Source organism: Lathyrus oleraceus, chromosome 5 (genome assembly GCF_024323335.1).
Source record: "Lathyrus oleraceus cultivar Zhongwan6 chromosome 5, CAAS_Psat_ZW6_1.0, whole genome shotgun sequence".
NCBI lineage: Eukaryota > Viridiplantae > Streptophyta > Magnoliopsida > Fabales > Fabaceae > Lathyrus > Lathyrus oleraceus.
The window spans coordinates 221,898,914-221,916,672 of record NC_066583.1 but is presented as its reverse complement, the minus strand read 5'-3'; the positions used below and the strand labels follow the sequence as shown (position 1 = coordinate 221,916,672).

The 17,759-nt window shown below is 37.9% G+C and overlaps 1 protein-coding gene across 1 annotated transcript; it reads left to right on the top strand.

Annotated features, from left to right (window-relative positions):
- Positions 1–14,954: 14,954 nt before the first annotated feature.
- Positions 14,955–16,411, top strand: LOC127083116 (probable methyltransferase At1g27930). Its single transcript, XM_051023356.1, has one exon. The coding sequence runs from the start codon at positions 15,344–15,346 to the stop codon at positions 16,196–16,198; it is 855 nt and encodes a 284-aa protein (XP_050879313.1). The 5' UTR covers positions 14,955–15,343; the 3' UTR covers positions 16,199–16,411.
- Positions 16,412–17,759: the final 1,348 nt, after the last annotated feature.

Genomic DNA, 17,759 nt, shown 5'->3' with positions numbered 1-17,759 from the left:
TAGGCTGTCTTGGAAGAAATACATCCACATCTTCTCATCGTCTGTGTATGCGGATATCTTTCTGTAGTATGCCTGCACGTGGGTGCGAGGGCAGGAGGTACCGTTATATTTGTCAAATGACGGCGCCTTGAACTTGTGCGGGATTCTCAGTCCTCCTACCAATCCCATATTGGTAACATCAAAACCGAGGGAGTTTTGACATTCCATTGCCCTGATCTTCTCAGCAAGGGCCTCAACTTTGCGATCTCTCGCATCATTTCTACCCAAGATGTCGTCGTCTTCGCTGAGCATAGTGAACAAATCCTCTTGTCTGTCGACAATTGGAATTCTGTTACGGGCTGGAGCATGAATGACTCTGGCACTAGCAATATCTGGAGCAATCGGTTGACCGTCAACTCGGATACCCCTCAACTCTTCACCCACAGCGTAGTTGTTGACGGGAATAGCAGCAGCAGGAGTGTCAGGAACTGGATTTCCTTCTGGCAAAGCCTGGTTAGGCGGTGGAATAACAGCTTCTTGCCTCTGAACCAGTGCTCGGAGTTCTTCTTGCCCTTGCGCAACCCCTTGCATCATGTGCATGAACTGGGCCATGTTAGCCCTCATCTCAGCTAACTCGGCCTGTACTTGATCCATGTTGCGTTGATGGTTGAGTCGCATTGAGTAGCGGTGCGGCCTTTGATCAGCTATCCTGTCTGGACACAGGAATCAAAGTGAGAAGACGGCCTGAGAACACCTGTTTATGCAAAGATGATGCATGCAATGCTTGTGCAAATGCTTTGTTTTCAAGGAACTCTTAGGGTATCACTTGCAATATTTTGAATATTTAAACATTTTAATTGCTTATGGAAAATATTTCATTCAATATATTGAGACAAAGAAATACAGCATTTTTGATTCATTACAAAGAGAAAAGGTAAATGACATCCTATGGATCCCTAGAAGCTCGGGATGCTGGAAGACGGGAAGTGCACAACTTCTTGATCTCCCTCTCATAGGCAGCCTCCATGTCAGCTTTCTCCTTTGCAAGTCGATCATACTTCCTCTTCCAGAATTTGGATGACTGAGGAAGCAGAGAAGTCCAAGTGTCGTTCGGATCGTCGATCACTCGGTGCTCGAGAAATTCAATCATAGCATCCTTCTCCTTGAGCTGCTGCAGCAATTCCTCCCTCTCACGGATCCAGGCACGCGAAAGGTCCTCCTCTCTCAACTCCTCTACACGTTGGGTAGGGAGGGTTGAAGGCCCAGCCACATCCAACAGTGTAGGTCTCGGATGATCATACGGCATCAGGTAGGTAGCAGCTCTCTGTCTGACCCAAGAGGTATAGGGCTCCAAAGCAATGCAGTTCTTTGGACCCAACTCATTCCTACTCTTCTTGCGAATACTGCGCCAAGCACGGACAAATCTAGCTTTCAGGCCTTGGGGATCTTTACCCTCCTGGAAGAATATGCCTTCTAACAAAATGCTATTAGGTTTATCCTTTAGGGGGAACCCAAGCTGACGACGTGCAAGAATAGGATTGTAGGTAATCCCACCACATGTGCCAAGAAGAGGTACATTAGGGAATTCCCCACAATAGTCGATGATCTGGACGGTATCATACACGCGATCATACCAGGTGATATCATCATTAGTGAGAGACATGAGTCTCTGAGGCCACCGTAGACATCCCTTGTTCTCCTTAAAAGCAACTGTCTGCGGCAAGTGCGAAATAAACCACTTGTACAGCAGGGGTAAACAGCAGACAATGACTCCTCCATTCTTCATATTCCTGAGGTGCAAGGAGACATAAGCATCACCCAACAAAGTCGGAACTGGATTAAGGACTGAAAAGATCCTAATGGCGTTCATGTCCACGAACTTGTCGAAGTTGGGAAACAGCACCAATCCATAGATGAGTAGCACAAATAGAGCCTCAAAGGCATCCTCACTCATGGCCTTCCCATAAAAGGTAGCTTGGGCAATGAGGAACTCGGAAGGAAAACCTTGAATTCCGCCTTTGGTAGTTAGATTAGCTCTAATCAGATCTTCATCTATATGCAACAAGCTAGCAATCTCTCGAGCAGATAGAATATCCTCTAAGCCACTGAACGGCACCTGATCCAGAATAGGAATCCCAATAAGGTGAGAATATTCCTCCAAAGTCGGCAGTAGCTGGAAGTCCGGAAATAAGAAGCAATGGTAGAGTGGATCATAGAACTGAGCTAGAGTACTCATCAATCCTTCGTCAACCTGAGTGGTGAGCAGAGGCAGAAGCTTCCCATAGCGAGCTTTGAAACCCAAGGGATCTAATACATATGATGTCAGATTCCTTAACTCTTTTACGTCAGGCTGCTTAAAGCTGTACTTCTTTGTATGCCTCTTTGGTCTTTCCATTGTCTGAAAATTTTGCAAATAAACCCTTTAAGTTCCTTGAAAATTTCCTTTTTCTGATGATGACATGTATGCGGATGAATGCATGAATGCATGAATGCAACAAACACACTCAAGGATCAAGCAAGGCACACCAAACAAAGGTCGTGGGAAAGCTCTATGTACCCCTAATATCAATCATCCATTTTGGTGGATTTAGGTTTTCACCTGATCGACACCCAAGTTCCATTAATATTAACGGTACATGAACCGGTTCAAACATCCCTAATATCAACCAGCCGCTTTGGTGGATTTAGGTTTTACCCCTGATCCGGGATCCATTGATATTAACAATGTTTGAACGACTCAACCACGAATCATGGGTTTGTTGAGAGTCACGAGCATGGAGTCTCGGTTAAGAACCACCCAAAGGGAGTGTACTAGGGTTTAAACCTGCCGGACATGTTCTATCAGAGGTTCCCATAATCATCGTTCCATCTTTCGAATATTTTCGGAGGAACGAATACTCGTATTCCAAGAATATTCTCAAGAGAAACTCTTATGAGTGTAGTATCGCGTGACAATCGTATCAGAACTGACATCTGAACGACCTCCGCACTACGGTCCTAAAAAATAGGCCAAGATGGGTTTGGTAAACTAAGGTCCTTGGCTTCTGCGGCACATGATTGAAAGAATAATGCCTAACCACAAATAACTCGTGTGACATTATTAGTTCAACATGACCTCCACCAAGTGAATGGACTCGCAAGTCAACTGGCTAAGGACTACTCCACACCAGTCAACGAGACTATGCCATTCTCCTATCCTAGAGTGCACTCGAGTTCGGGTATAGAACTCATCTCACAAATCACCAAAGCAAACAGCAATGTATAGCAAGCAATTCACACATTACAATCAATACAGTGATCCCAAATTGTACAAGAATAAGTCGAATAACAAATAACAATATAGCACAACAAGGGTGAAAAGTAGGCACTACCGCCAAGGATGAGGATCCCCAGCAGAGTCGCCACTTTTCTGTAGCGGTGTATTCGTCGCTATATGATCTATCGATTAAATCATAAGCTATGAGATACATTGAAATTTCGAGTCGCCACCGCACTTTTATTTATCCAAAGGATTGGCTAAAAAGCGAACAAAAGCCTAAGAAGTTTTACACGTAGAAAACTAATAAAAAGATCAGAGAGTCTGGGTAAGGGGTAAATTACGCAATGGGAAGGTGTTAGGCACCCACTACGTCCTAGGTACTCCTAGGGAGCCCTTTTCACACTTGTTGTACTAAATTGTTATTTGTTATGACATAAATATTGTGCAAACATGATTGGGATGATGAGAAAAGAATATACATTTTTTATTGGTTTATTGGGTTCGAACGGATGAACCCGTTGCCTACGTACCTTCCATCAAAGGTAAGGATCAGAACGCCGTAGTTCGGCTAAAAGATTTCCAAAAAGTTGGTGGATTCAGTTTTAAACACAAGCACTGAGGCTTTTCATTATCAATGGGAGAACACTCGACCAAGGACAACATCCACCATGTGAGGATAGCTTCGACGCACTAGAGGGGTTAACCCTGTTTTCAGTACGGAAGTCTTACTGTCGACTCACTAAGGATAGGCAAGATTTACATCAACCACAATGATAATTGAAGCCTATGGCTAATGCATGAAAAGATTAATGGACAAAGCCAAAACAAGTGAATGAGTGGAGTTAATTGATTGTGATTATGAAATTGAAGTCAGAGTATGATTAGGATTGATTCAAAGAAGTATTATGAAAATGAAGTTTTGAAAAAAAGAGTCAAGGACTTGGAGTCCAGGTTTTTAGTTAGAAAAACATGAAGAAGTTTGCACAACACTTATGTCAAGTTTAAAAGATAAAGTGTGAGAAGGTTTTAGGACATAATGAATGATGAATGGATGAAGGTGGATTGTAAAACTTCTTAGAAAGTTCACTTCTTGAGATCATATAGGAGATGATTCAAGTGTGTCCTTTGGAATAGCAATGAGCAATAACAAACAATCAAAGTAAAAGAAAAACGGATACCGGATGCCAATCAATGGTCTTATACCAATCTCCTAAAACAAAATGGGATATCAGAAGCCACTCAATGGTCTTACACTAATCTCCACAGGAAAAGAAATAAAAGCGGATACCGGATACCAATAGATGGATTTACACCAGTCTCCTAAAACAAAACAGGATATCAGATGCCACTCAATGGACTTACACTAATCTCCACAGGAAAAGAAATAAAAGCGGATACCGGATACCAATAGATGGATTTACACCAGTCTCCTAAAACAAAACAGGATATCAGATGCCACTCAATGGACTTACACTAATCTCCACAGAAGAAAACAAGAAATGAGATATGAAAGTCAACTGCCAATCTGTCTGGACTTAGGTTAACTCCACAGATATGCTCATAGGAAATCCAATGCCACATTACAGGGACTTACAATGGATCCTCACATACAAGAACAAAAGCAACATATGTTCACAGGAAAGCAAATGCCAACTTACAGGGACTTACAATTGCAACCTCACATACAAATCAAACAGATCAAATTATGATCACAGGAAAACAGATGCCAACTTACAGGGACTTATAACTGTATCCTCACATACAAACAGATAAAACAGAAGATATGAGTGACCAATGAGGTCTTACACTCTATCCTTCCATATCATAGGAGCAAATGCCAAAGACATGGACTTACAGTTGTCCTCAATGGGCAAACAACAATGATAGCATCACAAAAGCAAATGAGATGAACATGCATTAATGGCAATTGATGATGATGATAAATGCATAACATACAGGCAAACAAGTGCATATGAAGCAATCAATCAATCAATGAATATCAAACAACACACTCTATAGCCAAACAATGGGGGCTCACACAAGAGGGTTTGACTTTAAAAGTCCACTGTAATAGGTGAAGGTCGCTCTTAACCTTGCCATTGAGAGGCTAAGGTGAAGCAGATGAAGAGGAGATGAGGGGTGTGCCTCATTGCTTCTATCTCAGATCAGAGAGAGCATCAAATAGAAAGTGGGGGAGTTCAGAAAGATGGAACTCTTTCCCCATTATTGACTCGATTAGATCTTGGGTTTTTATCTCAATGCTTCAACCATGTAATGGGAGCAAAGAGAGGACACACTGAATAGTGGGGGATAGATTGCTTATCCCTACCTTCCACCAATTGCCTCAAATGAGGACTTTTCCTGCTTGGGACAATTTTAAACACACACAGGCATTGCCTCTTAAGGAGGACTTCAGACAGTTTGCCCGGTCAAATAACAGACCGGGTCTCCAGACTACATGAAGAAGAAAGGTTTATACCTCAAAGCAAATGCTAAAAAGCAAAGCAAGCAACTAAAGCAACTAAAGTGTACCTGAAAAAGTCAAACTCATTAGTAAACAAGTCAACAGTTCAAACCAAAAGAAATGAATAAACAACAGTCAACCATAAACAGAGGTGCCAAGGCACAAAGCCAAAGACTCAAGTATGTGAGTCACACCTACAAAACAAAGGGTTAGCACAATATATAATCCAACTCAATCAAATTTGAATGGTCTTTGGGGCATTGGTGCTCAACCTGAAACAATAGCTCAAATGTAAGCTCAGAAGACCACTAGGACTAGCCTAGGGTCAAAGGTGAAAGAAAAAAAGTCAAACAGCAAAGGAAAGTCAACCCAATTCATGTTCAAGCATTTAATAAGCAATCTCAATTGGATTCACAATAAAATCATGCATCAATGTCATTTCATATGCAAAAGGATGCAAAGCATGGCAAGAAAGAGCACAAATAGGTCAACAGCAAGACCTCTTCCAAAAGTCAACCCAAACAATCTCAAAAATCATGAAATAAATCACACTCAATCCTAACATCTAGCATAGCAAGCATGTCAAATTTCATGGCATTTGGATGAGAGGAAGGCAGTCAATTAAAATCATGAAGTCAAACCAAATTCAAGCAAGCATGGTGAAAGTCAACAAGCATGGGTCAACTTCAAAAAATCATATCAAATTGAAAACAGAAGAGAAATGAATGAGATTAACACCAATGCAAAGCTTGAGATGTCTAGTTATCACATATGAAATTTCATGGACATACAATATGATATGAGAATTTCACAAAGGATTTGGCAATGTATAGCACAAAAAGTCAACAAATGACTAAGCATGGAAGAAAATTCTCAATCAAATGGAAAACAGCATGATTAATTCCAAGAAAATTCATGCACAAACTAGACATGTGATAGATGATTCATGCAAAATTTGGAGTCATATGGAGGCCAGGAAGCATGTGAACAAAAATTGGGAAAATGCATATCATTCATGTAGCACCAAATGTAACACATAACTTCAAAAATTTGTAACTCACAAACCACAAATGATAAATGCACAAACTTTATATGGAAATGAAGTTCAATGTGTCTAGTTTCACCACAAAAAATTTCAGGCTCATTGGATGTATCATGACAATTTCACAAGAGGAATGGCTCAATGTATCATTTATGCATACATGTTGGGAAATCATTTATCATTTAAAATCCAGACCATGGAAAATTAATTAAAAATAACAATAAAATAGAGGACACATTCATGAGTTTAATGCAAAAAATCCCACAATTTTTGGAGTTAAAATGGATAAAAAATGAATTGTTGAAGTTGGACGAATAATTGAACAAAGTATGAAACACATAGCATGGCATATGGTCAAACAAGGTCAACCGATGGCATTTGAGTAAATATCCCTTTCATTAAACAAAACTCTGCGTTTCATGCAGACCAAATGAAATGTTGTGATTGGTAGTTCCTCAATGGAACAGTACCACACGCAGCCAAACAACAACAACAGCCAATCACATTTGTTTTTCTGGAAAAATGCTGCTAGGGTTTTAGAAACTTGGTTCATCAACATCATCATCAAATCGAAATTCCAACAACATACAACTAACATGGCTTTGGTAATGTTCCTACTGCAACCAAACAACAGCATACAACATGTTTCACATGGATTTCAGGACAATGCTCATGGGGTTTCAAAACTGCAGCAGGGTTTTAGCAGCATGGTTAAGCATCATGTAATCAACAAAACACCATCAATCGACATTCAAGCATCGTGGTAAACAGCAGGGCAATAATATAATCATGTTCACACACATCTAAACAGCAATAGAGCATACACATTCATGCAAAAATCTGGCAATTTCTAGGGTTTAAACAGCAGCATCATTCATCACCTTCATTCAACTCGAATTTTCAAATGGCCCAGAATGACCAAACAAACACACCAATAGAATCATCATGCAACATATAACGTGAGTGTGCTATCCATTTTCACTAACTCATCATGAATAAAGCAGATCGAGCAAAACAAGTATGGACACAAAACTTACAAAGCAGATTTCTCACTCAATGCAAAACCATATCACATGAAACAAGTTGCAGTGGAACAAGCATACCAAGACCTATCTAAAACATCTCATGATTTGGTAAATGGTGAAGATCGAATCACTTACTTGTTTTGAAGAAAGTCGAGCTGCAGTGTTGTTCTGGTGATTTTAAGCTCAAACAGTCCCTCCTCGTGCTCTAGGATGGAGGATTCTTGAAGTAAGCCAGCTCAAAGATGCTTGAAAGTGTCCAACTCACGATTTTCCATTACTAAGCTTTGGTGAAAACAGAGTGAGAAGGAGCTGTTACAGCAAGGGAATGGAGGTTGATTAAGCTTCAAAATGTGGTTTGGATGATGAAGGAATCAAGGTTACTCGAGTTTCTTCAAGGGTTTTGCAGAATTTTGCTAACAGGCCAAAACGCAAGAAGGAGAGTATGTGTTTTTCTGTTTTGTGGCTGTCAAAAACTAGGGTTGCAATCCAGAAAATGAGACTTAAATATCATCTGTTTAAGGTCTGCTAATGATGTGTTAAGCTGGTTTTTGTTTAATGACATGATTTGCAACTTTGCTAATTTGTACCAAAGTGGATAATGGAGGTGTGTTAGCGGGTCGAGTGGGCTTGTGAAATGCTGCAGAAGGACCATTCAAATTGCTGTTTGTGGTCTACTTGAAAGGCTGTACCTTGCTTTTACTTAAATGAAGCTTATTGCACATTTGCTAATTATGTACAAATGAAGTGGAGGTGTGAAAGTTGGTCGAGTGGGCTTGAAACAGGCTGTATACAGACCAATACAAATGCTGTTTTGTGTTGCTTAACAATTGTTGTACTTGCCTTGCTTATATGCTCCCATTTGCAAAATTGCCAAATTGTGCTTTTGGTCCAAAATGGTGGTGGAATGATGGTATGGACATGGTTTAAGGCTTGGAACAAATCACAAATGATATATGAAACATTTCCCAATTGGCCAATTGGTAAAAAAAAATCTTAATTCAAAAAGTCAAAGTTTGGTCAAACTTTGAATTTAAATGAAAAAGGTCCAAAAATGCCATTTTGATTGGCAAGGTTTTAATGAATGAAATTTATATTTTTGGAAAGAGGATGAAAAATGTGGTTTGTAGGAAAAAACCCCACCAAATTTGGCCTTATGGTTTGAGAGATATGGCTTGTTGAAGTTCAAAAATTGGTGAAAATGATTTGATCATATCTTGACAACCACACATGGGATTTGAGAGTTCTTGGACTTTTTTGAAAATGGGAGAACAAGATCTTCAACTTTCATGTTGGGCAAAAATTCATTTGAAGCTTGTATCATGATATAAGTTGAGGATCAAGAAGTTTCCATTTTTGGCAGTTGAAATTACAGGTCCACTTTCTATTTCTGGAAAATTTCTGATTTGACTTGATTTTCTTCCATGATGAGGTTTGACATGATAGATGAGGTTTATACAAGCATGAATGAGCTCCTTCAGATCAATTCTATTCATCAAATCATTGATTAAATCAACAGTTGACCAAGTTTGACTTTTCTAGGGTTTTGGAGTGACTGAAGCACTTCTGACGAATTCCAAACCCTAATTCCTTGAGGACTTGACTTCAAATGATGTCCCAAGTTGTATGAGCTCTTGATTATTGATCATGGTGCCCAAATTCTGCAAGAATGGCCACCATCCATTGCCTTGACTGACTGTTGACTTTCTAGGGTTTTTGCCTGACTGTGCATGAACTGATGGCTTCTGAACCTTCAACCCTTGACTTGAACACTTCAAATGGACCTCCAAGTCATGTGAACTTGATGGACAAACCCTAGGGCTTTGAGAAACACCTTTGCTTGATTGGTAGACTGATCTCCTGATCAGTTTGACCTAATTCTTGGCTTGCTTGCTCTTGAGGCAACTGGGGACAATGCAATGCTATGCAATGTATCATGATATGTTATGACCTAATATGAGATGGTATGTACAATGATAGGTGCAAATTTGAGGTGCTACACTCATGAAGGATCATATATGCATAAGATGATTTAATGTGAAGTATCCCTTTAAATATTTGAAATTCTGGTGTAGTCAGAGTTCAGATGTTCTACTCCATATCATGACATCTGATCTAACATTTTTGCAAATACAGCAAGACAGTTATATAAATTATGATCCAGTACTCATATGCACACATTCACAGATGTTACAACATCTGCTAATGCAAACACAGGAAAGAAGAACATCCAGTTCTGTCCATCTAGTGCAAACACACAATAGAGATCAAACATAGCCCTTATGTTTATTTATCCTGCCCAGTTATCAGCATGATGTCTCATTGGTTTGAACATCACCTGTCCCAACATTACAGATGAGTGAACTGTAACAGATCAACCAGTCCATCAATATCAGCAGTCAATGATGAATGTCATAACGTTCTGTTTGACATTCAGACTGCAGGCTATGTGTCATGTCTGTTATTCCCTTCATAAACAGACTAAAACTAGACTGAGTTATAACAGACAAAATATAGTGTGCAGAAGGTAAAAACACAAGCAGTTGTTAACCCAGTTCGGTGCAACTCACCTACGTCTGGGGGCATACCAAGCCAGGAAGAAAATCCACTATTAGTAGTATCAATTCAGAGTTAAACTCACCCGTTTACAACTCATCACTTAATCCCTACCCAATGCAATCTATACCTAGGAACTCCTAGATAGAAACCTCCAGTTTCCATTCCTATCACTACAAATCCAATGTAATGTTCAAACACCTTAAACTTGCTTCACAGCTTCATTCAAGAACAAAATCACTCTTGCCTACAGGCTTTGAGTTACAAATACTCTCGGCTTTTACCATTGAGAAACACATGGTAACCTTCCCACAGATTGGGAGGTTTACCTCACACACACCCCTAAAAATTCATTCTAAGAGGCTTACAAAAACTAGGTTACAATCAGCTATTTATAACCTAATCACCCAACTGGATTTGGGCCTTCAGAAATCGCAGCAAACTTCTCCTTTGCTGTTACAACATCAGCAGAAACTTTCTGCTACAAACAAGGTCTTCAATCTTTTAGTTCCTAAAATATCTCAATATTTAGTTCCTAAAATATCTCCATATTTAGTTCCTACAATATCTCCATATTTAGTTCCTAAAATATCTCCATATTTAGTTCCTAAAATATCTCCATATTTAGTTCCTAAAATATCTCAAGACCTCCACAAATAATGCCACATAGGATTCTAACTAATTTCCACATATTAGTGTGCTAATAAATAGGCTATTTGTTAGGTTCCTTAATTGTAGCTTGGTTGTTGATTTCCTGGATTTTCTCTCAGCTGTTGAATCCCTGAAGAATAGCCTGAGAAAAAGCTGAAACAGAAAACTGAACAACCTACAATATAGCATATGCTGTCAGGAATGAATGTCACGACATTCAGCTTGACATCAAGGATCATATGCTAAGTCTGTTTTTCCAGAAAACAGACTGTACAATTTTGCTGACCTGTATATGACCAAAATGACCATACTACAGTAACAACTTACATTAATAAATGTCAAAGTATCCAATTTGACATTTACACATTTGGCCTTAAGTCAGTTCTGTTATCCTCTTGAAGAACAGACTAAGAAACATACTGAAGTGTAGCAGAACACCACTCTGTCTATTATTCAGTATATGCTGTCCATGATGAATGTCATAACATCCAGTTTGACATTCATATAGTAGGCCTTATGCCAGGTCTGGTATTTCCTTGATAACCAGACTGCAAATGAATACTGAGCTCTAACAGAACACCAACTGTTCTATTCCTCAGTATCTGCTGACAGGGATGAATGTCACAACATCCAGTTTGACATTCAATAAATCCTGTATTAGCTAATCCTGCAGTAACTACTCAAGTGTGTCATGACATCAGTCAAGACATCAGAGTACAGTTAGATATTCTAACCTACAATGCAGTCACACATACACACCATGTCATGACATCAGTCAAGACATTAGAATCCAGCTAGTGTTTTACCATATAATGCAGCCAATCAAACACCTACAATATTTGATCAATTGGTGAAGAAACGTGTTGAAGAAGTCACACAAGATACCTAGATGAATTAGGGTTTCCAACGCAAACCAACTCCAAACTCTTGATGATTTCTTGATCAAAATAACATTTGAAGATCATGGAGATTCATATATGATACTTAGAGCCATAGTAAACCATTTCTTGATTGAGGTCCTTGCAATGAGGGTCTTAAACCCTATATATGAGCTTGATAGAGCATAGGTGAGCATGTGCACTACCTACAAAAGAGTTAAACTATACAATGACATATTTTTGGTTTTTTGGTTAGTAAACAAAGAAAAGTGAAGTATGATACAATCAAATGTGCTTGGTGATCTCTCCCAATGCAAACCCAGTGAATGAGGGGTAAGGAGGATGTCAAGGTGTTAACCCAATGCTAATGCATATGATGAGAATAGCATGAGGGATCTTAGGGTCAAAATTGGGGTCTTACACAATCTTGTCGTCATCATTCGAAGTTTTAATTCCATTTATTTTCATCTTTACATTTCAGATTCATTTAAGTTATTGCAATTTATTTTTCCACCTTTATTTTCTACCATTTATAATTCTACACCATTTACTTTCTGCCATTTACAATTCGCTTTATAAATTCTGCCATTGTTGTTATTATTATTATAATTTTTTATTGCTCTCCTTAAAATTCATCTGCAACCATCGCTTTGAATAATTTTAAATCGTTTACTATGTCTTTGTTTAATTTGAAAACCTATAATTGCTTATTTATTTCTACATTCATGTCTGGCTAAATTTCTAGAGTCCGGGATGTGAAGACCGTCGTTTCGACGGGACTCGATGAATTGTTGGCACCGATTTTAGTCTTGAATCATTTTTCTGGTTCTAGTTTTTAAGATTTAATATTCAAAATATTTTGCATGACAGTGAAAACTTTTAGATACTGGTCAACATCACGACAATGTGAGACCAATATTCGATAAATTTTCTACATTTGTAATTTCGAATCATTGAGGTACCAGTCAACAACACGACAGTGTGAGATCGATGTCTGGTCTATTTTATGCATTTGCGATTTCAAAGCACTCAGGTACTGGTCAACATTGTGATAGTGTGAGACCAGTACCCGATCAATAAAAATCGAATATTTTATTTCTAAATACAATGACAACGCTTTAGACATTAATTAGGACTTATTAGTTTTCAAAAAGTGTTTCGAAATTGTACGTGTGGAGCGACAACATGACATTTACGGTTTCGAAATATAACACAGATCAACATCACGATGATGTGAGACTGGTGTTTTTAAACTAATTCTTTCTCCAAAATATATTTTAACCCAAAACAAAGTGTCGCAATTCATCTGAGTCCCAAGGTACATAGGCAATCATATTCTGGCCTCATTTTTATTCAATCTTTCAAATCTAAATTTTTAAACTTCCTTTCGAAAATCCCTTTTTAGTTAGCCTTAGATTTACATAGAAATAGTGGATAACAGTTTAGTTGACTACAAAGTCTCTGTGAGATCGACATCTTTTATTACTACCGTGATATATATGTGCACTTGCAGTTAGACCGCATCAAGCATCTTGTTCAACATCTGTGATATTGGTTGATGTTTGTGTGTGTCAATGTGCTAACATACTGACATATGTGTTGACTGACTGGCTTTTCTAAACTATAGAAAAAAGGGGAAGTAATGGTGTGTAGTAGTGTGGTGTAACTACTGACTACTGACTTTGTGGTGTATGAGTTATGTTGATATGATATATGTTATTAATTGTGTGCTTAGTTCTAACTAGTTGTGATCTAAATGTTGTGTGTTCACATGTTGGAGCATCTGGCATGACATTTGGCCCTTTTGTGAGTTTATATATTTGTGTTAGTAGTATATGCATGCATGATTAACTGATCATGAATGGTTGCATGTCTTGGCTGTTTATGGGAGCATCATTGTGTATTTGACTGACTATTGTGTAGTAACCGACTCTTGACTTCTGACTATGATACTTAATTGTGTTGTGTCTTGAAGAATTATTTTATCAAAATTTGCGAAAAGGGTGATTATTGTTCCTTTTGGATTGACTGCATTGTGTAAAACAACATGGTGTGGTCAAGATATTTTTGTGAAGAAAGGACACAAGTGAGAACACATGTCTCATCATGTGACCCTCGTAAGTAGGACAAGGTTGTTGTTGTTTTGGCACAAATTTTTGCAGCATTGTGCAACAAAATTTGTTATTATCTTTTATCAATGTGTGATGTGATTTGTTTGACAGATGTTTGAAGATCAAATCAATTTATATTGAGATTTAACTTTGAATTTGAATTAAAAATAAAATATATCTTTTATTTGTGTTTCTTGTACACCATGATATTACTTCATTCATATCATAAGGCATAATAGTTGGTTTGTTTAGTTGAGTTGAAAATTCAACATTGATCATTCTAATTATTGTTATTGATCACTAGGGTTAGTGATTGAGAGAAAGTGATAGGAGATTCTCATATTTATGGGGAATCCTAAATAGAAATGCATTGATGGTAGAATTAAGAAGAGTGACACTGTATAAGGGGTTTGCTCATCTAACAACTTTTGTACTAATTCTATTAAAAGGTTGATTTCCTTTTTTATGCCCTCAAACGTAGGTGTTGTTTACACCGAACTAAGTTAACAATTATTTTGTGTTCTTTATTGTTTTTACTTTGATGCATTATTGATGTCATAATGCGTTAAATCTAATTTAACAAATTAGATAAGTTGTCCTAGACATATGATCTAACATCTATCTCTTATCTCTTGAGAAACAAAATTTTATTTATCCATATAATGAATCACTTAGTAGGATAATTAGTAAGAAAATAATGGGTGTATTGTTATTGTGTTATTTATTGATTTTAACAATTTTGTTCATTTAGATTTGAGTAACAATTGAACCACACATTTTTTTATAAGATAATTTATGGTGGACACCCCATATATAGATATACCCATTTATCACCCACAAAAAATATAAATATATAAAATAATTTTTTTATTTAAAAATATTTTTTAAACTTTTAAAATTTATTTATTTATAAATTAATAATAGCAATAGTGATTGGTGAACCACCCGCGTGAAGGGGTGTCAACTACATGTAGCCCCTCTCTAAATTACATATAATATTACCCTGAAAAATGACACACTGTTTGTTTCTACATCTAAAACTTCAATTCCCAATCACCACCATCCCCATCCCAACGAGGCCCCCAACAATTTGGATATTAAAATCCCAAATTCCTTCAAAAACAATTGCTTAAAAAAGAATCACTAACATTCCATTCCCTAATCTCTTTGCCATTGAACCCTCTCACTCTCACTCGTTCTCTTGCTCTACCAATTTTCCTCATTCCCATCCAATCCATCATTATCATTTGACAAAATCAAACCACCTTCATCATCACCTTCTCTTAACTTTCAAGCAAATCCCAACACAAACATGTTACACAAACACATCAACACAACCGCATTATTAATACATTAACAACACCAAAAAAAACCTTAAAAGATGAAGAACCGTTATCCACTCCAACAGAGAAAGCTATTCATCGGATTAGCAACCGTTGGATTAATCGGAGCAGCACTATTCATCGCCACCGCAATCACCGCCTCCGACACATCATCATTACACTGTCCAATTTCAACCGGAATCCGAACCAGATCAAACGACGACAACAACAACCCAACCCCGATCCAGCTACAATCAATACTCCACTACGCCACATCACGCGTCGTTCCTCAACAATCTGTCTCCGAGATCAAGATCAGTTTCGATGTATTGAAATCCTATAATCGTCCCTGCAACTTTCTGGTATTTGGACTCGGTCACGATTCACTCATGTGGGCCTCGTTTAATCCAGGTGGCAACACGCTCTTCCTTGAAGAAGATCCTCGATGGGTTCAAGCCGTTCTCAAAGACGCACCGGGCCTTCGGGCTCATACAGTTCGTTACCGGACACAGCTCCGGGAAGCCCACAAGCTCATCACATCTTACCGCTCCGAGCCCACTTGCTCTCCTTCTAAAACCTTCCTACGTGGCAACAAAGCTTGTAAACTCGCGCTTGAGAATTTACCGGATGAAGTTTACGATACGGAGTGGGACCTTATTATGCTAGACGCGCCTAAAGGGTACTACGCGGAGGCTCCGGGACGTATGGCCGCCGTGTTCTCCGCTGCTGTTATGGCGAGAAACAGAAAGGGATCTGGTGTGACGCATGTTTTTCTGCATGATGTGGATCGTAAGGTGGAGAAGGCTTATGCTGAAGAGTTTCTTTGTAAGAAGAACATGGTGAAGGGTGTTGGAAGGTTATGGCACTTCAAGATACCACCGTCTAACAACACTGATGCTGATCGTTTCTGTTAAACTATAATTACTGTTCATCCTCTTCTTCTTCTTTCTGTTATCAAAGATAGAAACAGTTTACCATTACCCTGTGTTACAGATTTACGTTAAATTTTTTTGTTCAAAGAAAGAAGTTAAATTTTGTTTATTATTACAATAATGTGTTATTTTGTATTATTGTTGTTACATTTCGTTATTCCGAAATTTGGTGAAAAAGGGAATCACCGACGTATAGATGATTGGAGAGGATGACATTGCTACTGCACCTTCCTATTCCCGACAAGAATGGTCACATGCGAATAATCAATCTATTTTACTTTTCTATTTAGACCTTTGGATGTTGCTGGGACACTAAGAAAGGTATGCTGTATAAATTAATGCTCACTCTATTTAAAAATTGCTGTCACTTTTTTAGTACTAGTATTTGTTAGTTTTATAATTATGTGATTTGCAGCTTAGTGTGTGTTAATGTGTCGCATTATCATCAAGAAAGCTGAGGTGTACTTTGTAAGTTTATCAATAATTAAGGGATTCTTTAATAAATGTAACATAATGATAAAAATACTAAGAACTTAATTGATATGATAAAAATACTAAGAACTTAATTGATATTCGATCAGTAAATCGTTTTTTTTAACTTAAAGTAATAAAACTCAAATACTAATATGCTATGAAATAAATCAAAGTATTATATCACGGGAATATTGATGAAGGAGTGAAAAGGAAGAGAGAAATTTCAAATCTTTTAACTTGTGCTATTGATTTTTTTTTTTTAAATAATTATTATTTTTTAAAGAAAATTCAAAATAATTAATATTTTAAAAAGAATTATAAAATAATCACCTTTGAAAATGGATGCGCCAGATGAACGGACGCATCCATTTGCGAACAGGAGGAGGCGTCAACATCACTGGCGCATGCTTTGGAAGCATTTAATGCTGACGCCAAGTGAGCTGACGCACGCATGTAGTTCCATTAGGTGGCGTCAATGCTTCTGGCGCCTACATGTGTTCACATGTGTGGCGTCTAGCCCTTTGGCACATGCATTTTCATACTTCTTCTATAAATACTTCGCGCTTCAGCCATATTTTTCACACAACTTTTACCATACAACCACATTTTCTTTCATTCAACTTCAATCTCCTTCAAGTTTTTGAGTTCTAACCATGTCTTTTCACATTCACAAGAGAAATGTCGATTTAATCTTTTTCGTTGTCGCGTCTCCGATAAAGATTCGACTTTTGAATATAGATACGTTCGAAAGTCTTAATCGGACGTTGGACCGTTGGTTAGAAGGGGAAATTGCTGATGGTGAAAGGATTAGAAGGATTCAATGGCTCGAGTCCACCTTTAACCAAAATGGAGAAGTGCGTCTATGGGTGGATATTAAGACTGACAGAGACGTTCGCAGGATGGTGCATAATATGTTCAAAATTATTTTGATGGTTGTAATCGCTTAGTTATATTAATGGTATTTTAGTAGTTGTAGTTCTTTGTGTTGTTGTTTATGTAATGGTATTTCCTCACAAACTTATAATATGAAATAAATTTAGTTTTTCATATATCGCAAGAGAGGTACATG

Coding starts and splice junctions, on each gene's coding strand:
- LOC127083116 (XM_051023356.1), top strand. CDS start 15,344: ATGAAGAACCGTTATCCACTCCAACAGAGAAAGCTATTCATCGGATTA.